This window comes from Dama dama, chromosome 5 (genome assembly GCF_033118175.1).
Source record: "Dama dama isolate Ldn47 chromosome 5, ASM3311817v1, whole genome shotgun sequence".
Taxonomy (NCBI): Eukaryota; Metazoa; Chordata; class Mammalia; order Artiodactyla; family Cervidae; genus Dama; species Dama dama.
This window is the reverse complement of record NC_083685.1, coordinates 98,286,439-98,311,718: the sequence shown is the minus strand read 5'-3', so window position 1 is coordinate 98,311,718 and position 25,280 is coordinate 98,286,439. Positions and strand designations below refer to the sequence as shown.

At 51.8% G+C, this 25,280-nt stretch overlaps 1 protein-coding gene across 6 annotated transcripts in view; it reads left to right on the top strand.

Annotated features, from left to right (window-relative positions):
- Nucleotides 1-24,231, top strand: part of PIK3R5 (phosphoinositide-3-kinase regulatory subunit 5) — a 75,448-nt gene extending 51,217 nt beyond the window's left edge. For 5 of the 6 annotated variants that reach the window (XM_061143465.1, XM_061143462.1, XM_061143463.1 and 2 more), the window contains exons 4-19: nt 2,039-2,107; nt 2,893-3,031; nt 13,469-13,538; nt 16,108-16,282; nt 16,914-17,067; nt 17,701-17,784; nt 18,060-18,798; nt 18,895-19,057; nt 19,377-19,502; nt 19,974-20,102; nt 20,239-20,332; nt 20,504-20,580; nt 21,101-21,194; nt 21,525-21,607; nt 22,148-22,260; nt 22,372-24,231. In XM_061143465.1, coding sequence (XP_060999448.1) covers nt 2,039-2,107; nt 2,893-3,031; nt 13,469-13,538; nt 16,108-16,282; nt 16,914-17,067; nt 17,701-17,784; nt 18,060-18,798; nt 18,895-19,057; nt 19,377-19,502; nt 19,974-20,102; nt 20,239-20,332; nt 20,504-20,580; nt 21,101-21,194; nt 21,525-21,607; nt 22,148-22,260; nt 22,372-22,525 — 2,463 coding nt within the window. In that variant the 3' untranslated portion in view covers nt 22,526-24,231. The remainder of the gene's footprint in view (nt 1-2,038; nt 2,108-2,892; nt 3,032-13,468; nt 13,539-16,107; nt 16,283-16,913; nt 17,068-17,700; nt 17,785-18,059; nt 18,799-18,894; nt 19,058-19,376; nt 19,503-19,973; nt 20,103-20,238; nt 20,333-20,503; nt 20,581-21,100; nt 21,195-21,524; nt 21,608-22,147; nt 22,261-22,371) is intronic. The other variant, XM_061143468.1, reaches the window with a different exon arrangement.
- The last annotated feature ends 1,049 nt before the right edge of the window (nt 24,232-25,280 follow it).

The following is a 25,280-nucleotide window of genomic DNA, read 5'->3' as shown; positions in this document are numbered from 1 at the left end:
CTGCATTGCAGGCAGATTCTTTACCACTTGAACCGCCAGAGAAGCCCAACGGTTCAATAAATAGGCTTTTATGACTTAAAGCAGAGTAGGTTTAAAGCTGATTTGGGCTAGACTTCCAGAACAGCCACAAGTCCCTACAGAGACTGACTTTTTTATAAGAGTTTTCTTTTAAGTTTTCCTTTCATTCTTCTTTCTGTTTTAATACATGACTACGTTAGAAAACACGTGTCTTTCTCAGCTGATTTTTTTACCTGTTAGAAGAGTCTTGGTTCATCAAGACAGCCAAGGCCAGTTCTGACATCACCATTTACCTGATGCTTTTCCTGGTCACAAGCAGACCAGCTTTGAAGGGCTAAACCACCTCGAGGCTGCTTATCTTATGAACCCAAATATAAAGGAACAACTACTGTGTAGCAATAAGGGACAGTTTTGTATTGGACTGACCAAAAAGTTCATGTGGGTTTTTACAGAAAATCCCAAGTGAACTTTTTAACTAACCCAACAGAAGGGGCCAGCTGAGCAGCAGATGTGCTGGACACATAGTCTCTTCGGGGTAAAAGAGAAGGAGAATTCTAAATTTCATCCTGCTGACTTCACCGGCCACAGCAGAGGTGGCGTGCCTTTCTCTGCCTCTTCAACCCCCATGAATTCCACAGTGAGTGGGGAGACCACAAACATTTTAACCAAAGAATTCCAAATCATGTGTATATATGTGTGTTTATGATGGAGTGGGTGAGCTCTATCAAATAGACCACTCACAAAAGAAGAAACAGAACTTGTAAATAATATGGAAAATGTTGCCTCAGTTATAATAAAATAAATGCAAATGAAAACCATAACAACACAGCTTTTGCCTAGCAAATTTGCAAAAACTTTGAAATAACCCTTGCAGGGAAAGGCGTGGTGAAACTGGTACTTTCATACATACAAGGTATTATAAATGGCAAAATTCTTTGGGAAAGCAGTTTGGCAATATATTTCCAAGATCAAAAATATGGTTATAGTCTTTGAACCATTGATTCTACTTCTTGAACTCTGTCATAGAAAGATAATCCAAATTATAGAAGTGCGCACAAAAGTTTTCATTGCATGAGTACTTATAATAGCAAGAAATAATTTCAAGTGTGTAAAACAAAGCTAATAAATTATGGAGATCTACCAGAAGGAGTATTAAACAGCTAATAAAAATGAGAATAGTACCCAAGAGTAGAAACAAAATTTTAGGGATTTCCCTGATGGTCCAGTCGTTAGAACTCAATGCTTTCACTGTTGTTGCCTGGGTTCAATCCCTGGCTGGGGAACTAAGATTCTGTAAGTTGCAGGATGTGGCCAAAGAACATGGAAAAAAAAATTTTTTTTAACTTTTTTAATCCAGAAAGGAAAAAGTTAACATTTGTAATTTATGTACATCAAAAAAAAAAAAAAAAAAAATCCATTAAAATGGGACTTCCCTGGTAGTGCAGTGGTTAGGACTTTGCCTTCCAATGCGGGGGATGCGGGTTTGATCCCTCATTGGTGAGCTTAGATCCCACATGCCTCGTGACCTAAAAAACAAAACATAAAAAATAAACCAGAAATAGTAATATTATAACAAATTCAATAAAGACTTTTTAAAAACTCCACAAAATTAAAAGATCAACAACAAACTGGAAAACATATATACAACACAAATAATAGATAACCGTATAACCAGGAGGGGGGAAAAGGTGTTCTTAGAGATGATGTAGCAAGACAGAAATCCATTTATGATACTGTATATAAAAGACATGAAGTGTAAAAATACACACCCAATGATTACAACTTTGCAAAGGAAAATACATAGAGAAACGTGTAGGGAGCGGTAAGTTGAAATATTAGCCGTGGCTAAGTTTGGAAGGAGGATATTGAGGGGCTTTTCTAACTTTTATTTTCTACAAGTTTGTCCTGTGATTACTTTTCACTTAACAAAAAAAAAAGAAAGAAAAGAAATAAGAGAAGAGAGCAGTGTTGGGTTGTGCACCCCATGAGCGAGCCCCTCCCCCTCCTGTCCCCCACACAGGTCCAAGAGAAGGGCACCTATGACCTCCTGGCCCCCCTGGCCCTGCTGTTCTACTCCACTGTCCTCTGTGTAAGTTCCCAGATGGGCCAGCCCGGGGGCGGCGGGGGAGGGAAGGGAAGAACAGCCTCCACGGGGGCGGGGGGCAGAGCCGTCACAGCTAAGAGGATAAAGGCACAGTCAGAGGAACTGTCCACCAATGACACTGCAGATGGGTGTCAGCCCTCTGATGGCTTCAGATGACCATTTGAGAGACCTCCAGTGACTCTCTATGGACACCATCCTGCCGGGACTATCTGGGGACCCATGGAAGGGATGCAGTCCCAGCCTGGTCACAGTCACAGAGAGATTCTGCTAAGAGATGTGGTGTCCACCTCCTTTTGTACCCCCAGTGGTCAGTTCCCCCAATGTGGTCACCCCCTGTTCACCAGACCAGTGGCACCAGATGACTCCATGTAGATTGAGTCAATCCACTTCAAAAAGAATAAACATTTGCCTCTCATGAGGATATTTAAATAAAGACGATTTAGCCCTGAAGACCATTCCGTGGCAGCACTGGCCCCATTTAGGATGACCTCCAAGGGGACAGCTTTTCAGAATTTGGTAAATTATTATGTTTAGTGAAAGCCAGGCCCCTGTCATAGAGACATACTTGGGCACCATCTCACCCAGCCATCTGTAACTCACTTCTTGTGGGTAACTTTCAATTCTGCCCACCTTCTCCCTGGGACACACTGCTGCCAGGAAAGGTGTGCCCTTTGTGGAACATTCCCGAAAGAAGCCAGGCCTGCCCTGGAATATCAGTGAACTTTTTCTCACCTGGACTTCTCCTGCCTGCTGCTCCCTCTCCATCCCAGACGCCACACTTCCCGCCAGACTCAGACCTCCTTCTGAAGGCATCTAGAACCTACCACCGATTCCTGACCTGGCCCGTTCCTTACTGCAGCATCTGCCAGGAACTGCTCACCTTCATCGATGCTGAACTGAAGGCCCCAGGTGAGTGTGGAGGGGGCCAGCACGTGAGGCAGGGACCCTGCAGGTCAGGAGATTTCCTGCCCTTCTGAAACTGGGCTTTGGCTAGGACCCTCCTCACCTCGCATCCCTCAGCTCTTCTCTGTCCGTGGCCCGCCTCACAACCTTGGAGTCCCTCTTCATATGGTGCTCATGCTCCATGTCTGCATCAACACCAGAAGAATGAGAGCAGGGAACACCAGCAGTAACTCCAGGAGGAATTCTCAGGGGAAGCTGAGCGGATGCTCAGGTTAAGGAGACCCCATCTCATGGCTTGTGCCTCTGCTCTGGTTTGCCAAGAGATTGGTCTCTGAGGCTGCCCAGGTCAGACAGAGAAGCCCCCACAGTGTTGACAAGAGGCCCTTGTTTGTTCTCTTTTACCCCAGAGCAGATAGGGGGATGCATGTGTGGATGGACTTGGTTCTGGCCGGGGAAGGTGGCTGGTGCCAGGAATGAACAGGTAGATGGACACCATGACAGGTGTGGGTGAGTGGTACTCAGGGTTCTTGAGAAACTGCAGGCGCCATAACACAGGGGTCCCCAACCTCCAGGATCTAATGCCTGATGATCTGAGGTGGAGCTGATGTAATAATAATAGAAATAGAACACACAGTAAACGTAATATGCTTGAATCATCCTGGAACCATCCCCCACAATCTGTGAAAAAATTGTCTTCCATGAGACCGGTCCCTGGTGCCAAAAAAGGCTGGAAAAGGAAAGAGTTAGTCACTCAGTCATGTCCGACTCTATTCGACCCCATGGACCGTAGCCCACCAGGCTCCTCTGTCCATGGCATTCTCCAGGCAAGAATGCTGGAGTGAGTTGCCATTCCTTTCTCCAGGGGATCATCCCAACCCAGGGATTAAACCCAGGTCTCCTGCATTTCAGGCAGATTCTTTACCATCTGAGCTACCAGGGAAGTTCAAAAAGAGTTGGGACTACTGCTTTAACCAACATGGAAACAAGGTCTAACAAAGCTATTGTAAGAGCAAGAAAAACATAATCAAGTACAATTTACTGACAGGTGGCCCCTCATTTGAGTAATTCCTCATATCAGTGGCTCAAAGGAGTAAAATCACTTAAGCATCCTAGTAGATGCCTCTGAAACATTTGATAAAATTCAGTATCTATTCTGAATAAAAATATCTTGGTTAAAAAAAAAATTCAACATCCAATCCTGATATTCAAAGCCCCTCCAATATGTGGAAACTATTAATATATGGAAGGGTCCTTAATAAGGTAACAACCCATAGTGAAATGCTAGAATACATTTCCATTATTAACAATCTTCCTCTTTGTGCTTATACGATTTTGCTTATGCAAAAAGACAAAAGTAAAGAATATTTCCTCTTCCAGAGAAGATAAAATTTTAATTTCGCAGAGTTCAAACAATTGTTTATCTACCAAAACTATGAGAATCACCCAAAGCAGTGTCAAACTAATAATCAGGGAGGTAAGAGCTTTTTCATATGATAGCATCAACTCGTAAGAAAATGTAATGGGGAAAAATAATTTACAATAGCAACTAAAAATATAAAATAAATAAAGAAATGTGAATAACCTACACAGAGACAACAAACTTTACTAAAGGATGAAGAATTTAAGAGACTTTGTTGGATTGAATCAATATTGTAATAACATCCAGTATTATGGAAATAAATGTAACTGTGATAAAAAATCGGAGAAGGCAATGGCACCCCACTCCAGTACTCTTGCCTGGAAAATCCCATGGACGGAGGAGCCTGGTAGGCTGCAGTCCATGAGGTCCCGAAGAGTTGGACATGGCTGAGTGACTTCACTTTCACTTTTCACTTTTATACATTGGAGAAGGAAATGGCAACCCACTCCAGTGTTCTTGCCTGGAGAATCCCAGGGATGAGGTCGCACAGAGTCGGACATGACTGAAGTGATTTAGCAGTAGCAGCAGTGATCAAAAACCAATATCTTTTAAATTTTGACAAAATAAAGTCTATTGAACAGAATAAATGCTCTACAGTGGCATTTATTTATGTATTTATTTATGTATTCTTAGGGAAAAGTAAGAAAGGAATATTTCCCTACTAGGTCTTTAAAAGTACTGTAAGGCTATGGTTATTAAAATAGTACAGTATTGGTATAGAATAGATAAATTAATGGAATGAAATAGAATGTCTCAGAATAGATTAACTGTATAAAAATGTATTATATGACAAAGAAGCATCCACAAGTCAGTAATGAAAAAATTGGTCATTTAATAAATGGTATTAGGATAATTGACAGACTGAGAATTGACAGGTTAAAATTCTCTCAAAAAGCATTGAGTGCTAATGCAAGCATAAAAATATCTTTCAGATGGATTAAATGTTTAAGTGTGGAAATCAAGACCATGAAAGTAATGGAAGAGAAATAGGTTACATGAGCCTGGAGTGGAGAACAGATGGCAAATGTGTCCTCCCACGCAAGGCACAAATAATAAAAGGCTGACAGATTTGAGAGCATGAAATTAAAGCTTCTCTATAGCAGAACCCACCATAAGTGGAAAGTAAATAACCAACTAAGAAAAGTATTTGCAGCGAACAATATATCAAGCCCATGAAGAGTTCTTTTGTCAATTGAAAAAATAAGCAAACACACCAGTCGGAAGTATCAATACAAGGATATGATTCAAGCACATCCAGAAAGAACCATTAACAGCTGAGCAACACCCCTCCAAAATATTCACCCTCACTAGTAGTAAAGAAAATGCAGAACTAAATGATGAGACACCTTTTCCCCCTATCAAATTGGTAAACCCAAAAATAGAACAAAAATACCAGTGTTACTCAGGAAGTGGGGTGGGAGGGTGTTCGCTAAAGCATTAAAAATAATTATCTTTTCTCCCAGAAATTCCATTCCTGGAAGTTTATAACCTATGAATAATTATGGATGTGCAAATGTTTAGCTACAAGGGTGTTCATTGATGTATTCTTTTTAATAATCTGCCAATTCCAAAAAGCTTAAATATTGTACATAGTAATAGTTGAATATATTGTACCAGAGTCATTTGGTGGACTCCTACTCAGTCATTAAAAATGAGATCATAGGGCTTCCCTGATGGTTCAGTGGTTAAGAATCTGCCTGCCAATGCAGGAAACGGGTTTGACCCCTGATCTGGAAAGATCCCGTGCTGTGGAACAACAAAACCCCTGGGGCACAACCGCTGAGCCTGTGCTCTAGAGCCGGGGAACTGCAACTACTGAAGCCCATGCTCTGCAACAAGAGAGGCTACTGCAAGGAGAAGCCAACGCAGCGCAACTTGAGAGTAGCTCCTGCTTGCTGCAACTAGAGAAAGCCAGAGTAGCAACAAAGACCCGGCGTAGCCAAAAATAAGCAACTGAGTAAAATGACATCATAGAAATAAGATTACTCAGATGAAAAGACGTTTAGTAACTTGTTGAGTAAAAAAAAGCAGGCCCCCAAATACTATGTGTGTTGTAATCCCATTTTTGTTTTATTCTTTTAAATGTGTATATGCCCCAGGCTCTGTTTAGTACCCAGAGTATCTAAGTGTCTGATCACGGGCATTAAATACACACAGAACAGATGTGCCGAATCTTATTCCCTAGTAATTAACGGACCCTAGAAAGCTCCAGACTGAAGTGCTTTGGAGAAATTTATGACTTGCCTTCCCAGTTGATCATCTGATTTGTCTCCCCCCAACCAATCAGGTTGGGCTTGATTCCACCACAGGGCTTCCCTGGTGGCTCAGACGGTAAAGCGTCTGCCCTCAATGCAGACAGACCTGGATTCGATCCCTGGGTGGGGAAGATCCCCTGGAGAGGAAATGGCAACCCACTCCAGTATTCTTGCCTGGAAAATCCCATGGACGGAGGAGCCTGGCAGGTTGCAGCCCATGGGGTCTCAGAGTTGGACAGACTAAGCAACTTCATTCACAACCAGTCAGGGGCTTCCTAGGTGGTGCCGGCGGTAAAGAACCCACCTGCTAATGCAGGAGATGTAAGAGACGCGGGGTTCCATCCCTCGTTTGGGATTATCCCCTGGAAGAGGGCATGGCAACTCACTCCAGTATTCATGTCTGAAGAATCCCATGGACAGAAGAGCCTAGAGCCTGGCAGGCTACTCCGTAGGGTCACAAAGAGTAACACCACTGAAGCAAGATAACACATAGCACAATCAGCTTAACTGTCTGCCCAACCAATCAGCTAATCTGTCTTCCTCCAACCTATCTGCTGATCTGTCTGCCCAACCAATCAGCTGTCGCTACAATCACTAAGGGCCTGGATAGGTACAGGCTAGGTGTCCTTCAGTCAAAGGCTGCCCACTACATGAGCCTCACTTCCTGGCAGAGGCTTGGGTGGAAGAATCAAGAAATCAGGGAGGCTCTCAGGAGAAGGGTTGGATGAAATGAAAGGTGCTGAGGCACATGATAAATAGACAAGTAGGCCAACCTCGCTTTCCAAGGCACCCTGAATGAACAAGCCAATTTAATCTCTTTCATTCCCTTCCTCCTCACTATCCCCCCAAACAAAACAGATCTAGATTGCTTCTGGGCTTCTTGGTGGTGACCAGAATCCCTTTAACGAGAAGGCAAAGCTTTTCTTCCTTTCTGTAACAGGACAGAAAGGATTTAAAATGCAAATGTCTTGGCAGGACCTTCAGTCTCTGCTTAAGATCAAAATGACATTCCTTTTGAAATGGGTCTGGGGGAGGGCTGTCACCTGCATGCAGGGAGACCGCTTCCCAATTTTAAGTAGAACCAGCTGGCTGCCCTCTGCCACACGCACGCTATGCTTTGAGATGTTTTTGTGGGCAACTGAGCAGGAACTCAGCTCCCAGCAGCCCCCAGGGAACAGATGTGGAGCTGAGTGAGGGGCGGGCTGTGGGGAGGCCCAGACACTGGGACTCAGGATTCTATTGGGGAGACGAGAGCCAAGCAGAGCAGCAGCTGGAGACGGAAATGGAGTGAGGGTCCTTGAACTCAGAGCAGTGAGGGCTCGTGGAACACTAGTCACTCACTGCTGAGGATCTTCCCCTGGATCTTGCCCCTGGGACCATGTGAGGGCTCAGGTATGCTGGGGACCAAGCAAGTGCTGGAGGGGGATGTTCAGGCCAGGCTGCCCATGCCAGCAACGCCTCCTCTTCCAGGGAAAGCAGAACCGAAATAGGAAACTGCTTGCTCGTGCCAGACAATCTTTTTCAAACAGTTAAAAAGCCTCAAACTCAAACAGATGTATAGTGAGCCTGTGTCAAAGACGCATTCCAACTCGTTACTGAGGGAACCAGCCAGGAAGGTGGGAGAGGCGGTTTAAAGAAGGGTATCAGAAACTGAAATAAATTTCTCATCTAAGCCACGAAAAGATGGCAGAATTAGATACAAAATTAGTCAACATCACGTAGGGGAATGAAACATCATACAGTGGGGGAAAAAACCTTTGCCATTACCTTTTTTAAAAAATGTTTTATTGGAAGGTAATTGCTTGACAATATTGTGCTGGTTTCTGCCTTACGTCATCATGAATCAGCCACAGGGATACATCTGTCCCCTCCCTCGTGATCCTCCCTCCCACCTCCCACCTCCCACTCCATCCCGCCCATCTAGGTTGTTTGTCACAGATTGCGTGCCCTGTGCCACACAGCAAATTCCCACTGGCTATCCATTTTACATATAGTATATATTTACATGTAATGTATATACTTCCATGCTACTCTCTCCATTCGTCCCTCCCTTTTCTTCCTACAAGACTGTTTCCACAAGTCTGCTCTCTATGTCTGCATCTCCACTGATGCTCTGCAAATAGGTTCATCAGTACCATCTTTCTAGATTCCATACACACACGTTAATATACAACATTTGTCTTCCTCTTTCTGACTTACTTCACTCTGTACAGCAAGCTCTAGGTTCCTCTACCTCATTAGGACTGACAACTGTGTTCTTTTATATAGCTGAGTAATATTCCATTGTATTTATGTACCACAATTCCTGTATCAATTCATCTGTTGATGGACATCTAGGTTGCTTCCATGACAGTATCTTCCTGTATCAATTCATCTGTTGATGGACATCTAGGTTGCTTCCATGACAGTATCTTTTATAGTGAACAAAAAGCACTCATCTCACATCCACAAGTAAGTAAGCCTCTAATTTCATAGAACCTGACCCCTCATTAATATTAACAGCAAGTAGTAAATTCAACCACAGTAGCTCCTTCTCAGCCCTTAGGTGGGCTAGTTAGAAAGTGCTGTGCTGTACTATGCTGACTCACTTCAGTGGTGTCTGACTCTGCCACCCCGTGGACTGTAACCCACCAGGCACCTCTGTCCGCAGGATTCTCCAGGCAAGAACACTGGAGTGAGTTGCCCTACCCTCCTCCAGGGGATCTTCCTGACCCAGGGAGTGAACCAACGTCTCCTACGGCTCTCACACTGTAGGCAGATTCTTTACCACTGAGCCACCGGGGAAGTCCAGTTAGGAAGTACTTTGGTGTAATTTGCTAAAGGCAGGCGGGTAATAGTTTTGCCTCATTGCTGAGTGGCTCCACCCCCAGTAACCCAGCTGAGGGAGACAGTAGGGGGAAAGGGAGACCAGGCACTGAGCTCTGTGGGGGAGGCTGAGGCTGCATCACTCCGTGGTTACCAGTACTTAGTACTAGACCGTTGTGGGGTCCCCACAACCCTGGGGCTGTGGGGCCTTTGGGAAGACATTTCATGCCATAGGAGCCTCAGTTTCCTCATCTGTAAAATGGGAGTATAGTTGTGTCTCCCTCTCAGCATTCTGCGAGGATAATGCTGGCCTACTTTGATTTCCTATTGCTGGGGGTAGGAGGGTTCAGGGTGGCCTTATCTTCGTAGGTGGATCCTGGCAAGGTCACAGGGAGAAGATGACAGGGACTTGGGGAGCTGGGCCCTCCACCCATGCAGCCTTGTGGAGTCAGTTGCCATGGAGATGAGTAAAACAGTTTACCCCACTTTGATGTGGCTGGGTGGCAGAGGAAGTGGGCAGGTTATCAAGCCTGCGGACCTCCCCCTTCTTCCTGACTCCACCCCTGCCATAGGGTCACCCACTGCCTCCATCTGGGTGGCAGGAAGCCTCATGTCAGTGCTTCTGGGTCCCGCCCACCACAGCCCCCTTGGGTTCAGCCCGCATGTTTGTTGAGTATTTACTCTGTGCCTGCCCGGCTGTGCAGATCACAGCACTTGCCCGCTGAGAGTTGGTCTGTCATCCTGACGGGCGACAGTGGGCATCGTATGTGTGAGTCACGCCTCAGTTTTCAAAGCACCCAGACCTCCACGATTGCATCACCCAGAGCACAGCCCTGCAGAGTCTGAGGGAAAAGCAGCATTGCTCCCATTTTGTACATGAGACAACTAGGACTCAGAAAAGTTTGGTGATTCTTGCTTTAGCTATAAAGTCAAATGTGAGAGTAGGAACATGGGCTTTTGGATAACAAAGAACTCTGCTCTGTCACTTATTAGCTGATGACGCTGGACAGGTTACAGAAGCTCTCTGAGCCTCCTGATCAAACGTAGGACTGTGTTCATAGCAGCTCTGTTTAGAGTAGCCAAGACACGAAAGCAGCCTAAGTGTCCATCAACAGATGAACGGATAAAGGAGACGTGTGTGTGTGTGTGTGTGTGTGTGTGTGTGTGTGTGTGTGAGAGAGAGAGAGAGTTCCATGGCTGCTGTCCAGGGGACCCCAGAAGGAAGGAAAGCATAAGAGGAAGCCAGCAGCCAGGAGTGTTAGTGTCGGGGTACGATGTGGGTCAGGAGGAGGAAGCCAGGATTGTCTCCTGGGATGGCCGTGCAGATAAGGCTGAGCCTTCCCTGCCTTGTGTCAGCCCTGGGGATTCTGCCTCATGATGACCAGGCACTGCGTCGTGTCCTCAGCATGAACGTTCCATAAGAATGTCATTAACTTGGAGCCAGTTCCTGCTTGGTGACACCAGCAGTGATTGTCACTCATCCTCTGTCTTCTTTGTCAGCTGTCCTGTGCAGAGTGGCCATTTCCAGTTAGCACTTTAGAAAGGGAAAGGGGTGGTGGAGGGATAATTCAGGAGTTTGGGATTAACAGTTAACACACCACTTTATATAAAACAGATAAACAGCAAAGACCTAATGTAGCACAGGGGACCATATTCAATATCTTGTAATAACCTATAATGGAAAAGAACCTGGAAAAAAAAATATATATATATATATAACTGAATCACTTTGCTGTACACTTAAAACTAACTTAGTGTTGTAAATCAACTATACTTCAATCAAAAATAAGATAAATAAGTTTTTAAAAAATTAAAAGAGGGAAAGCTCAGTTGGGTAAACAAAGCTCAGTTATGAGGGCACTCCCGTGCCTGGACAAGGCATTTGCACTTCACCATGGCTGCCCACCATGAGCTCCCACTCACCAGGACACATCCCTTGCCCATATGGGGGGGGGCCCTTTGTATTTCCTACATGTTAAGACTAGACACGGAACCACCTAGGTGGGTTTTTTTGTTCAGCCCTTGAGCCAGTCTTGGTCTAAGTAAGCCGGTTTCAGAAAGTTGTTCATGTCTGCTGAGGTGCCCAGGGAAGATGGGTACAGGTCAAAGAGGAGAAGCACTCATCGCCATGAGGCTCCCCGATAAGTGGAGTTTCGTTATCAAGAGAAGCCAAGGAAGGGGGATTTGATGGGTGTCTTTGGGGGAGGGGTAGAGAGTTTCAGGTGATGCTGTTGGAATCTGGGCTCTTCAGCACCTGCCAATCACTCTGGAAACAGCACCCACTAATAGAACATCATCAACCAACAGCAGCTCCCAGCTAATGATGCTGCAATTCCCAAACGTGATTGTTGTCATATCTGACTCTTCGCAACCCCATGGACTGTAGCCCGCCAGGCTTCTCTGTCCATGGGGTTTGCCAGGCAAGAATACTGGAGTGGGTTACCATTTCCTTCTCCAGGGGATCTTCCCAACTCAGGGATTGAACCCACGTCTCCTTCTTTGGCAGGCATTGGCAGGCGAATTCTTTACCGCTGAGCCACCAGGAAAGCCCCTAAGATGAGCAGATGGAGAAACAGGATGTTAGAGAATGCTCCTTGTCCTGTAGACTAAAGAGAACAGCAGGCTTCAGGGATAAAGTGGCCCACAGTACCTCCTGGACTGTAGCCCCAGCCTGGCCTGAGTCTACAGGGGCAGAACAGGGCGGTGGGGGTGTGGCATGACAGATCAGTGGGGCGCGGGTTGCCTGTTAAGAACACTATATGGTATTTTAAAAAGAAGTGTGGACAGAGAAGATCCAGAGAAGACTTTGATGTCTGTGTGTTTTGGAGTCTGGTAGATTGGGGGGCAGGGAAGCCTGGGATGGCCAGGGAAACCTGGGATGGCCAGGGACATTGTTGGGTTGGAAGGGGCAGAGGGGACTTTTCTCTGTCATGTCTGTAGGCGGCCACTAGGTGGCGTCCTGAGTCCTGATCGTCATCACCTCTGTTTCAGGGACTTGCCTGTCCAAGTAGACATAATATTAACATCTAAACATGTGACAATTACATAAAAGACACAGCAAACAAAAGGCACCGAAATCAAAGAAATCAGGTCTCAAGTTGGAATAGCACAAATTGGAAATGTTTGACCACTTACAAAAGTCACAGCCCTCTGCTTACAGCCGTCTCTAACCCCAGTCGTGGCTTTGACTCCCCCAAGAGGCTGCCTTCTGCTCCAAATTCTCACCCAGTCCACACCCAGCAGCATCCCTGTGAGGATGCTCAAACTCTAGTGAGGGGGACTGCCTGCCCCCGCCCTCCGCTGCCGATTCCCAGCCCCCTCGGTGAGAAGAACCAGGTGTTGCGGAGTCTCCTTGCCGTGGTTGACACGGCAGTGAGTACCTACTTTCCAGCTACAGAACTAAGTTTCAGGGGAAAGGGGGTAACCTTGGCTCGTTTCTTCTCAGCATCTTTGAATCAGAGGAGATGGAGAGTGGATGATGCCATAAAGGAAGGCTGGGATGGGATCCGTGGTGCAGAGACTCAGCCATAGAGGAGGGCAACGCCAGGCAGGACCTCGGAATACTGAGGGTCCCCCGAGGCAGGGCCGGGATGCTGAGGGGAAGCCTGGGGGGCTGGTTGGGGTTAAGGCTGAGCTGCCGGAGGACACCTGGATCTGGAGAGGTGACAGAATCAGTACCAGGTGGACAGCGGGAGTCTGTCCAGCCACTTCGGGGTCCCCAGTCTCCTCCCTGGGTGCCCTGCCCCTCAGTCTCTAAAGAGTGAAGCTTTGTGGGGTGGGTGGGGCCACGGAGGGGGCTGGGAGTCAGACTGTTAAAGACCCTGGAGGCCAGGGGTCTAATCTTCCCCATGATCTGACCTTCATCCGGGAACTCCCAGTGCCGGCACCTCCAAGGAGCGGGGCTAAGCCTCCTGAAGGAACAGGTAAATTAATGAACTGCTGTTTTGGGTTTTTTGGCCACAGGAATCTCCTACCAGCGACTGGTGAGGGCCGAGCAGGGCCTGTCCACTAGGAGTCACCGCAGCTCCACTGTGTGAGTGCTCTTGGGGAGGAAGGAATGGTGGGGTGGGGGTGGGGGTGATGTTTTGTGCACTGGCTCATTTTTCTGGGCTAAGGGTCTTTCAGATTCCTAAATGGGTCTGAGACTTTAAAACAAAAACAAAAATTACCTGCTTTGATTATGCTGAACAAGCACACATTACCTTTCTTTACCCCTACTTTTCAGATGAGGAAGCCACAGGTCAGAGAGGGCAAGTAACTTCCCCAAGGTCACACAGCTAGTAAATGTCTGAGCCAGGATTTGAGCCTCAGTCTTACTCAAAAGCCCAGGCTCTTTGCATAATGTCTTTCTGCCTGTCAGTAAAATGGCATTTTCCAAACTTTCCTGACCAGGACCTATAGTTTAAAAATGTATTTTGTATGAAAATCTGATACACACACATATAGAGCTGAGACAAGTTTTAGGAAAGAAAAGTCACCTTCTCCCAAGCATGAGCTCTGATCTGTTCTAGTTCAATTTCATTTGAAAGGCAGTTCTGGTTAGGACTCCCTGAGCTGATTTCATTACCCATAGCCTGCAGCTGGAAAAGCATTTGAGAGGAAGCCTCTATTCTGAGGGCCCTCCAGCAAGCCTCCAAGCACATGGGTGCCTGGAAACCCCAGCCTCCACTGGCTCAGAAATTCCAGTCACCCCAGCCCCTTCCCACCCTCAGTCCCAGGGGTTCACAGCACATTCACTGAGCAGATATCATTTGAGTTCCTACTTGGTAAAAACAAACAGAAAAGCAAGTAGTAGATTTTGAGAGAGATAGAAAGGGCAGAAAAAAATGTCTTGTAAAGAAAGGTTGGTTAATAAGCAAGCAAAATTCTGCCAGGGGGACTGAGGCAGGTGGATGATGGATAATCACCAACAGCTTCAAGGCGCTTCCTGAACCCCAGGTAGTGCTGCAGGCATCCCTCCATCATCCAGTCCTCCTGTTAAGTAACCCTGTGAGAGAGGTGTGCTTTAGATCCAGGAACTGAGGCACAGAGAGAGGTTCGTAGAAAGAGCTTACAGCCAAGTCAGTCTCACTTTGGTTAACAATCGTGCAGAGGAGGTGCAAGTGGTGAGGCCTTAGGGTGGCTGGCCTGGTCCTGTATACAGTGGTGCTTAATGCATGTCCACGAGGGGATGATCCAGCAGTCAGTAAAGGAGGACGACTCAGTGAGGGACTACTTACTTGAGCCTGACTCCTTTTTCTTACACATAGAGAAATCAAAATGAGTTTCTCCCTAAACCCGGGGGAATCTGACACAGCCCCATCCTGTCCCTGAGTTCTGACCCCTGGGCCGGCTCTGGGACAGTCGTCCATAGACACTGGCAGGAAGGCCACCTGCCTGGTGCTTCTTTGTGCTGTGTTTAAACACTGCAGGACTTGTGAGGGAAGAAGTGTGAGCAGTTCACACTAACAGCCTTCACAGGGATAACACTGCTATGGCTGGTGTGTGCTCAGTCCTTCAGTTGTGTCTGACTCTTTGTGCCACTATGGACTGTAGCCTGCCAGGCTCCTCTATCCATGGGATTTTCCAGGCAAGAATACTGGAGTGGAGTACCTTAGAGAAAACGCAGTGATTGGGGGTTGTCGTGGGTGAAGCTCAAACAGTCATGTGTTAACTGAGTGATTGATCCTTGAGGTTCATGATTCTCTTAATATTTGGGTATGTTCGAAATGTCCATAATGCAGACATTTAAACACTGGCATCAGGAGGGACCCCAGGGACCGCTCTCACCTCCTGAGATGGACCACATTCTGCCAGTGGGATGTGTATCTTTCTCAATATACCTGCTTTCTGGTGCTTTCACTCAAAAAAAAGAGAGAGAGAGAGAGAGAGAAAGAGGGTCCAGGGGAAGGGAGGTGGGGGGTGGTGACTGTGTGCACGCTACCTCTCCCAGCCCAATGCTGGCCTTCGTGATGGCTTTGGTGGTCCAGTGGCTGAGACTCTTGAGCTCTCAGTGCAGGGGCCCAGGTTCAATCCCTGGTCAGGGAACTAGATCCCACATGGAACCAAATAAATATTTTTGAAAAGAAAGAAGGGGCACCCTCTGCCAGGAGAGGAGTCAGATGCAGCCCTGACTTGCTCCCCTTCCTCCTGGCAGAAGCCACCTCACACCCGACCCTTGACTTGAGCACACGGGCTGAAATTTCAGGCCACATCGCACAGCATGTGGTTGCCTTGCTGCCCCCTCCCCAAAATGATCACCTGGCCTCCAGTCACCTCCCCTAAAATACAATCCTTTATTGTGTCATTTTGCATCTGTTCACATGTCTTGTAGGAAAAATTTTTTTATTAAAGAAAAACGAAGGTAGAATTTATTTGTGGAAACGAAGTTCAGTTTTTAAAAGGTCTTTGTAAAGCCCAGCTGAGAACTGGTCATAAGTAGGCAGTGAGCTTTCCCCTTGGAACTGGGACCCTCCAAGCCACCAGCTCTCCCCTGGCCTCAGGCCCCGCCTGGGCTGTGAGAAGGCCTGGGTGTCAGAGGGGCTGGCCCCCAGCCCGAGTGGGCTCTGTGGCGGCCCCACCCCTGTCCCCCAGTGCCCATGGCCGGTCCTCTGTGTCCCCAGCACTGTGCTCTTGCTGAACCCGGTGGAGGTGCAGGCCGAGTTCCTCGCCGTGGCCAACCAGCTGAGCACGCCCGGGCATTCACCGCACAGCACGTACACCACCCTGCTCCTGCACGCCTTCCAGGCCACCTTTGGGCCCCACTGCGACCTGCCGGGTTTGCACTGCAGGCTGCAGGTATGTGCCCGGGGCCCTGGGCTCAGCACCGCCCCCTCTCGCGGGTTCAACACCGCCCCCTCCCTGCAGAGGTTCTCGCTACAAAGGCAGGGTCCGCCCTGGGCTCAGCAGCGCCCCCTCCCGGCAGAGGTTCTCACTGCTCCCTTTTGGAGCCCGCCCGGATACACTGGTCCCCCTCACCTTGAGTGAGGTCACTGGAGCACTGACCTCATTGAGAGGTCTCTGTTCTGCTGGTTCCTAACCCGGATGGGTGGAACCGGGACCGAGGGACTGAACACAGCCTCCGAGGGTGGCATGAGCTGGGTGGCACAGGCATGAGCTTTACACTGAAGCTGGCACCCTGGAGTCTAGGCCGAGCTCTGGGACCTGCTGGCTGTGTGGCTCCCCCTCTCTGAGCACTGAGATCCCCGCCCCCACCCCCACCCCCAGCTCTGCAAGGCTCTGGGCTTTTCTTTCTGACCGTTTCTGGAGAAGAGGGGCTGAGGGGGAGCTTGGCTCGGTGGTCAGTTGTGGGTGGAGGTGGTGGCAAGGCCAGGGAGAGACAGGTCACTGGGAGTTTGAAAAGTTGGGCGGCCAGGTCGAGGTTCACGGGCAAGCCTGCGTACCCCTCTCCCCCCGCCCCGGCTTTCAGTCCAAGACCCTGGCCGAGCTTGAAGACATCTTCGCGGAGACAGCAGAGGCTCAGGAGCTGGCATCAGGCATCGGGGATGCTGCCGAGGCCCGCCAGTGGCTCAGGACCAAACTGCAGGCAGTGGGAGAGAAAGCCGGCTTCCCCGGTGTCCTAGGTGAGGTGCTGGGGGTGAGGCCCCGTCCCCCCGTGGCTCCACAGCTCCCCAGGCGAGCAGCCCGGCTGGGCCTGCTCCGTATAATCATTCAGGGACCCAGGTTCTCCGACACCTCCTGCTCTGCCATCCTGAGGGCATGGTTCCCCTCTGCAGGGTTAGGGTTCGGCTGCAGATTGGCACGGGGGTGGTGGTGGGAGGAGGAAAAGGGAGGACTGATCGAGGGCACCGGGCTGCATTTGAAGACAACACAGAAGCTGCACGTACCCCTCTGAGCCCCCTTTGTCACATGGCTCGCCTTGCCCCAGTGGCTCTGGGGAAAGTTTGTTACAGAAGAAGGGACTCCTGGTGAGCTGGTGCCCTCCTTCTCCTGTTTGAACCGGAGGCTCAGAGCCTGAGACTTGGCCACATTCCCACGGCTCACAGAAGGGTGTGGCTTCTACCCCGTGGGCTTGAGAAAAGTCCCCTGACTGCGGGTCAGGCGTTTCAGCTTCCAGCTCAGCCCCAGCCCACCTGGCTGTTGGTCCCTCTCCCCACTCTGGTCTCTGCTCCAAGACAAAGAGGGGTCTGGGCTGGCCAGTCTCAAGGCGCCAGCCCAGCCCTCACCTCCTGCCCCTCCCTCCCTGGCTCCTCCAGACACCGCCAAACCCGGCAAGCTGCGCACCATCCCCATGCCCGTGGCCAGGTGCTATACCTACAGCTGGAACCAGGACAGCTTCGGTGAGCGACCCGCTGGGGCCCCCCTGGTGTCCACCCCCCCCCAAACATCCGGGGCTCTCTTCCTCTGCAGCGGGCCTCCCCCACACCCACCCCCGCCCGCCCTCCCACCTGAGCAGGCTCTGAGCAGAGCAGAGGGCGGGGCTCTGAGTCCGGGGCTGGCCCCTGCCCTCTCCCCACCAGTGTCGTTCTGTCTGAGTCTGTCGACCCTCCCAGGGTTGTGCAGGAGGGGTTCCAGGGCCTGACGCCGAGATGGTGTCCCTCATTGCTCCCGGCAGACATCCTGCAGGAAATCCTGCTGAAGGAACAGGAGCTGCTCCAACCGGGCATCCTGGGGGACGACGAGGACGAGGACGGGGAGGAGGAGGACGAGGAGGAGGAGGAGGAGGAGGACTTGGACAGCGACGGGCACTGTGCCGAGAGGGACTCTCTGCTCTCCACCAGCTCCGCGGCCTCCCGCGACTCCACCCTGTCCCTTGCCTCGTCCCAGGCCTCAGGACCCACCCTCCACCGCCAGCTGCTGACCTCCTTCGTGTCGGGCCTGTCCGACGGCATCGACAGTGGCTACGTGGAGGACAGTGAGGAGAGCTCCTTCGAGAGGCCCAAGAGGCCTGGCAGCCAGGAACGCCGGGGCCACCGCAGGTCCGGACAGAAGTTCAACAGGATCTACAAACTCTTCAAGAGCACCAGCCAGCTCGTGCTGCGGAGGGACTCCCGGGCCCTGGAGGGCAGCCCGGATGGCGCCGTGCCCCTGCGGCGTGCCGGCAGCCTCTGCAGCCCCGTGAGCCCCGTGGACGGCCCGCGGCCCGCCTCCCGGGCCCAGCGCTCGCGCTCCCTGCCTCAGGCCAAGCTCAGCCCCCCGCTGCCCGGCTGGCTCCTAGCCCCTGCCTCCCGCCACCAGCGCCGCCGCCCCTTCCTGAGTGGGGATGAGGACCCCAAGGCCTCCACGCTGCGAGTCGTGGTCTTCGGCTCTGATCGGATCTCGGGGAAGGTGGCCCGGGCGTACAGCAAACTGCGGTGAGAGCTGAGGGTGGTGCTGGCAGCATCTGGGCTCGAGGACTGGGGTCCCCCAGGAGCCCAGGGACTCCCTTCTCACCATCTTCGTCTCTGCAGGCGGCTGGAGAGCAACCGTCCGCTCCTCACGCGGTTCTTTAAGCTCCAGTTCTTCTACGTGCCCGTGAAGCGGAGCCAAGGAACTGGGGGCTGCACCAGCCCAGCTTCTCCATGCCAGACGTCCCCCCTCCCCACAGACTCCCCGAGGCACCCCGGCCCTGCGGTAGGTCCCCAGCCCTGGGCCCAGCGGGGTGGCAAAGCAAGGAGACATGAGCGGGTCCCAGATCCCTGGAAGGGGGCTGGTCGGAAGTCAGGAGCAGCAGCTACCCCTGTTTACGACGCACATCCTCCTGGTTGGGCCTGGCTCCCGGGCGTGCTCCCTGCCCTGTGTGTGGTGGTGGGGTGGAGGGGGGCATGGACTGAGGGTTGTTAGACCTCTCCAAGGGCAAGGAAGCTCAGAACGGGGCAGCAGGTGCCATGCAGGGCCTGCAGCGAGGGTGGCAGGGCCAGGGCGCTGGGCATGACTGTCGCCCCCTCTCCAGGAGCTGGGCGCAGCCCCCTGGGGGGAGAGCACCAACGACATCTCCCACTACCTCGGCATGCTTGACCCCTGGTATGAGCGCAACGTGCTGGGCCTCATGCACCTGCCCCCCGAAGTTCTGTGCCAGGTGAGCCGCCCCTTTCCGGGGTGCAGGGGCTAGGGGGGGCACCTGGCTGCAGGCATCCAGTCTTGCTTTGAAGGCCCTGGCTTAGGGGGCCCAGCTGGAGGCCCCCCATGGAGGGCCAGAGCTCACTCAGGATCGAGCAGGGAGGCTGGGTGGAAGCAGGACTGAGCTGAACCCGGGGCTCCGAGGCCCAGGGAGGGGTTTCTGTGCTGGGAGGGAGGGAGGGGCCCCAGAAGGATCCAGGCATCTTAGGCCTCAGCCCCCTCTCCTCAACTCCCAGCTTCGACCAGCTCGGAGGCTGGAGAGGAGGGATGGAGGCTGGGCTGTGGGTCCTTCCCCGACCCTTCTGTTTTCTGCCCCCATCTCACTGCCCCCCCTCCCTGGCCCTGCCTGCCTCTGGATCTGTCTCCTTTGTGTGTCGTCCTCTCATCCTCCCCGTTCTCTCTCCATCTTGGGGTTTCCCCCCACCCCCAGCAGTCTCTGAAGGCGGAGTCCCGGTCCCTGGAGGGCTCCCCTGCCCGGCTGCCCATCCTGGCCGACATGCTGCTCTATTACTGCCGCTTCGCTGCCCGCCCGGTGCTGCTGCAGGTCTATCAGACCGAGGTAAGGCTTGTTCTGCCTCTGCAGACTGGCTACAGGGTCCCCCTCCGCCCGTCTCCGGCAGCCTTGTGCTGGGGGGGAGCGCCTGCGAGTCCCTCTGGGAGGTCCACGCTGATGCCCGCGCTCCTGCCCACTGCAGCTGACCTTCGTCACCGGGGAGAAGACGACAGAGATCTTTATCCACTCCCTGGAGCTGGGTCACTGCGCTGCCACGCGTGCCATCAAGGCTTCAGGTGGGTCCTACCTGAGCCCCCGTGGAGGTGGGCCGGGACCCAGGGGGCCCTTGGGGAGGAGGGGTCGCAGGGTACTGGGGCAGGAGGGACAAGAAAGGGGCGGGGAGGCAGGGCCCTGGGTCTGTGAGGGCCTGGAAGGGAGAGGAGCAGCGGGTCTGTTTGTGTGCACAGGTCCTGGCAGCAAGCGGCTGGGCATCGACGGTGACCGGGAGGCTGTCCCGCTAACACTACAGATTATCTACAGCAAGGTGAGCCTGCTGCAGGCCTGCCCTTCACCTCAGTCGGCCAGCTTCTTCACCGCCTCCCCGGAGCCGGCCTCTTGTGTACTGGACCCCAGTCTGTAAGCTGGAAGGCCGCGGCAGGCTGCCAAGGTGCTCCAGGATGCCGAGAGAACGGGGAAGGAGAGGCAGTGGACCTTCCCCTCCCCCTCTGCCTCCAAAGCTGCCCTCCCCCTGGGCAGTCCCCCTCCTCAGGGTGCTTGGGGACCCGGATTCCGGGCTGGGGGTGAGGATGGAGCTGAGTTCTCGACCTGGTCATCAGGCTGGCCTGTGGACCAAACCAGTGACCTGATAGCTCCTTCTGGGGTTCACCAGGTCTTTATAGAGATCAAGGGGGCTCTTAGTGAAGAAGCTGGCTGACTGGGGTGGCGAGAGAGCTGCCTAGGTGTGCTGGTGGCAGGTGGCACCCTGTTGCTGGCGGGTCTGGAGCTGAAGGCACCAGGCACCAGGGGCCTGGGGCTCAGATAGTGTGGCTCTGCTCCCTTCCCAGGGGGCCATCAGTGGGCGCAGTCGCTGGAGTAACATGGAGAAGGTCTGCACCTCCGTCAACCTCAGCAAGGCCTGCCGGCAGCAGGAGGAGTTAGGTGAGGGGATGAGAGTGGGGGCACGTGTAGCCGGGAGGTGGGGTGGGGCAGCGGTACGGTGGGATGAGGACAGGGAAGTGGAGGGAAGTGGAGGTGGGGGGCAGGGGGTGAGGGTGGGGGTGGAGACAGGGGTAGGGGAGACAGAGGTAGGTGGGGACCAGGTAGGGTAGGGGTGAGGACAGGAAGGTCGGGGGACAGGGGGTGGGGGGACAGGGAGGTGGAGAGAAGTGAAGCTGAGGGACGGGGAGGTGGAGATGGGGGCAGGGGGTGAGGGAGGGGGTAGGGACAGAGGTGGTCCTGAGCCTGGCCTGAGCCACCCCTGCCCTTCAGACTCAAGCACAGAGGCCCTGACGCTAAACCTAACAGAAGTGGTGAAAAGGCAGAACCCTAAATCTAAGAAGGGCTTCAACCAGGTAAGGGCACCCCCTTCTCCCTGCCACCCCCTCAGGAGACATACTGGGCACGTGTGTGTATGCGTGTGTGTGTCTGTGCATGTCTGTGTATGCGTGTGTGTGTCTGTGCGTATGGGGGTGGCGTGTCCAAGGGCTGTGCTGGGCTGTGTGGTGAGAGGAGAGGCAGGTAAGGGGTGTGCACACGTGTGGGGGCCCTGGGAGGAGGAGGTACCCTTGCACCTGCAGAAAGGCTCCGTGGTGGCTGCCAGGAGAACCCCGAGTGGGCTCCGTGTCAGAGTGGACTCTGCGTCAGGGAACCCAGGCTCTCACGGTACAGGCAGTGGGGTTTTCCTCCCAGAACAATTGCTCCTTCTAGACTCGGGCAAGGGCAGAGGCTGGGAGGGAGTCAGGGCCTGATGGAGGCCGTGGGACCACCCCCTGTGTGCCCCCACCCCTTGGACCCAGGTGGGTGGTTCCAAGGGGAGAGGTTGCTGAGGGCTGGCAGCTCCAGAGGAGGGGAGGGGCAGGCAGGGCTCCAGGTGACCCGGGCGCTCTTTCCAGATTACCACGTCGCAGGTCAAAGTGGACAAGGTGCAGATCATCGGCTCTAACAGCTGTCACTTTGCCGTGTGCCTGGACCAGGATGAGCGGAAGATCCTGCAGAGTGTGGTCAGGTAGGAAAGTGGGGGCCCCCAGCCCTGCTTCAGCACCCCTACCCCCAACCCTGAGGCCTGGAAGGAGCTGGAAGGGTGGGAGCCTGCCCTGACACCCACCCTGCCCCACAGGTGTGAGGTTTCACCCTGCTACAAGCCCGAGAAGAGCAGCCTCTGCCCCCAGCCCCAGAGGCCCTCCTACCCGCCGGCGCAGGGGCAGACCACGCCCGACCTCTGCTCCCTGCTCTGCCTGCCCATCATGACCTTCAGCGGAGCTCTGCCCTAGCTGTGCGGCCCCAGCCTGGACAGGAAGCCCGGGGGCAGCCTTTTCGGGGCCCCCTTCTCCTGGGAGGGCCTGGCTCCTGGTGGACAGCTGAATGGACCTGTGCTGGGTCAGGGTCCCCGTTGTGGGCTCTGCCACAGACAGGGGATTAATGGTGCCTCTGGACTGTGTTTGGGGAAAAAAAAAAATAACAACCAGGCATTAGGGGGAGGAACCTGGCCTACAGCCCCTCAGATTCCTCAGGTAGAGAGGAGAGGGATGGGTGAGCTGATCTGTGGAGGCCCTGTCCTCTAGATGGCCTAGGATCCTCTCTAGAAGGAAGATCCGAGGCTCTGGTGCTCTGGGGGGTAGAGGGGTTAGGCCTCTCCCTTGGCCAGTCCCTCCCCTTACTGTGTCAGAGACTTGCGGGGTCGGGGGGGGGGGGTGCCTTTGAGTCTGGAGTTCAGCCCCCCTACCTGGGGTTCAGGTAGGAGAAACATGGGTGTTATTTTTCTGACCTCAGTGCTGCCCTCCTACCCCTTTCTCCATCTATCTTTCTATCACACACACACACACTTTCTCTCTCTCAAATTCCCTGGATCTTCTGAGAAACAGCGCCAGCACTTGACCTGTTTGCTGTCAGGACTCAGAGCAGACTCTTTCTGGAGCCCCTTCCTGGAGATTCTGGGAGGAGACAGGACAAGCCTAGATTCGGTGGCAGCTCAGGGACCTTCTGGCTAAATGGCCAGAAGGAAATGAATTAGCATCTTCAGGCCTCTCTTTGCTGAGCGCTAAAGGGATCAATAAGGCCTCCTTAGGGGGTTGAGACAAGACTGCAAGGCACCTGGCCCAGCGCCTCTGGCAGATGCTCAGGGAAGCTCAACGGCCTCGCCCCCTAAGCGCTGAGTCCCTGGTCTGGTAGAGGAGGGGAGGGAATGTTCTTCATTGCCTCTTTTCCAATTCGCTGCTGAGGCAGGACCCAGATGAGAGGGGAAGGGACGCTCAGCTCTACCCTCTGAAGGAGGAATTGCCTTGGTCCGGGTAAGAAGACGGTCCACAGCTGCACCAGCCTTCACCTCTGCCTCTCCCAGGCTGGCCCGTGTCACCCCACCTCCCAACACAGTCCATCACATGCGGAATCTTCCAGCCCCAAAGTTCACGGGCACCATTGCGCCTGGGCAAGTTTCCAGAGGAGCAGAGGGTGGAGAGCTGACCTCAAGCAGCTTAGAGCCTGACTGAGGGCAAATGGCTGATAGAACACAAGAGCCAAAAATTGGTAACTGCCAGGTGGCACTGGTTTGAGAATCTGGACACTGATGTGTGGGCTGGGGTGGTCGGATGGAGGGCCGGGCTGGGGCCCGGGGTTTGGACTGGGAGAGGTGGAGAATTAACCACGGACGCAGACAGTTATATACTCACAGAACCCCTCCCACTCCTGATTCATCTGTGCCAAAGGCTGTGGGCTCACAGGAGCCCGTGAAGCCCCAGCCCAGGGTACTCAGGACCTGAGAGAAGTGGGCAGAGCGGCTCCATCTCCCCCCACCTCGGTGTTACCATCCCTCCCCTGTCCAGGCCATCTGTCCTTGCTCCAGGCCCCAGACAGTGGTTGGCAATATACTTTTAATATTTTCTGTCATGTAAGTTATTTGTCCTCTGACATGATTGACATGTTCAAGAATAAATGAGTGGAATTTAATATTATTGTCAAATAAAATTTGGTTTCTCTTGGATTTGATGATCTACAGTTATTTTCCTGCCAGTTTTAGTTCATGTAAGTCATTTCACATAGAATGGAAATAAGATTCTTAGGGGATTGCTTTGTTTATCTTTTTGTAATTTTCCTCTCTATAAAAAATACGTTTTATACCCAAGTCTTCCTTCCCTATATCCCTCACTGTGCTGCTGAGCAGAAGGGAAGTGAGCTTCGTGCTGGACCTCACAAATTCATTTGGCAATTTCGATAAAACGGAGAAATTTCTCAAAATTACAGTTTGCCAGTCTGACAAAGGAAATGGATATCCCAAATAGGGTAATATCATTTTTTAAATGGGAGACATTACTTAATTAGACTGGCAACCAATCATCTTTTTACTGTCTCCCTAGTTACAAATTTTCCAGAATACCATAAGTTGGCACCATACAGTATCACAGACTCAATGGGCATGAGTTTGAGCAAACTCCAGGAGATACTGAAGGACAGGGAAGCCTGGCATGCTGCAGTCCCTAGGGTCGAAAAGTCAGACACAACTTGGCAACTGAACAACCTGTAGTATAGAGCTTTTTCATGTTGGTTCCTTTCGCTTAGCAACATGCACTGAGGATTCCTCCATGTCTTCATAGCTCATTTGTTTTTGTTGCTGAATGGTATTTCAATTTATTGAGGTACCAGGGTTTATTTATACATTCATCTACTAAAGGACATCTTGGTTGATGCAAATTTGGGGCAATTATGAATAAAGCTGCCATAAACATACAGTGCTGGTTTTTGTTCAGACATACACACATTTTCCACTCATCTGGATAAATATCAAGGAACATAGTTGCTTGATCATATGGTACAAATACAGTATAGTTAGGCTCTTCTATTTTTTCATTCTCACCAGCAATGCATGCGTTCCTGTACCTGCACACCCTTATTAGCATTTCGTGTTGGCGGTGCTTTGAGTTTTATCCATTCTAATGGGTGTGTAGTGATACCTTGTTGTTTTCTTTTGCAGTTCCCTAAAGACTGATGTTGAGCATCTTTTCATGTGTTTATTTGCCATATGTCTATTCTCTT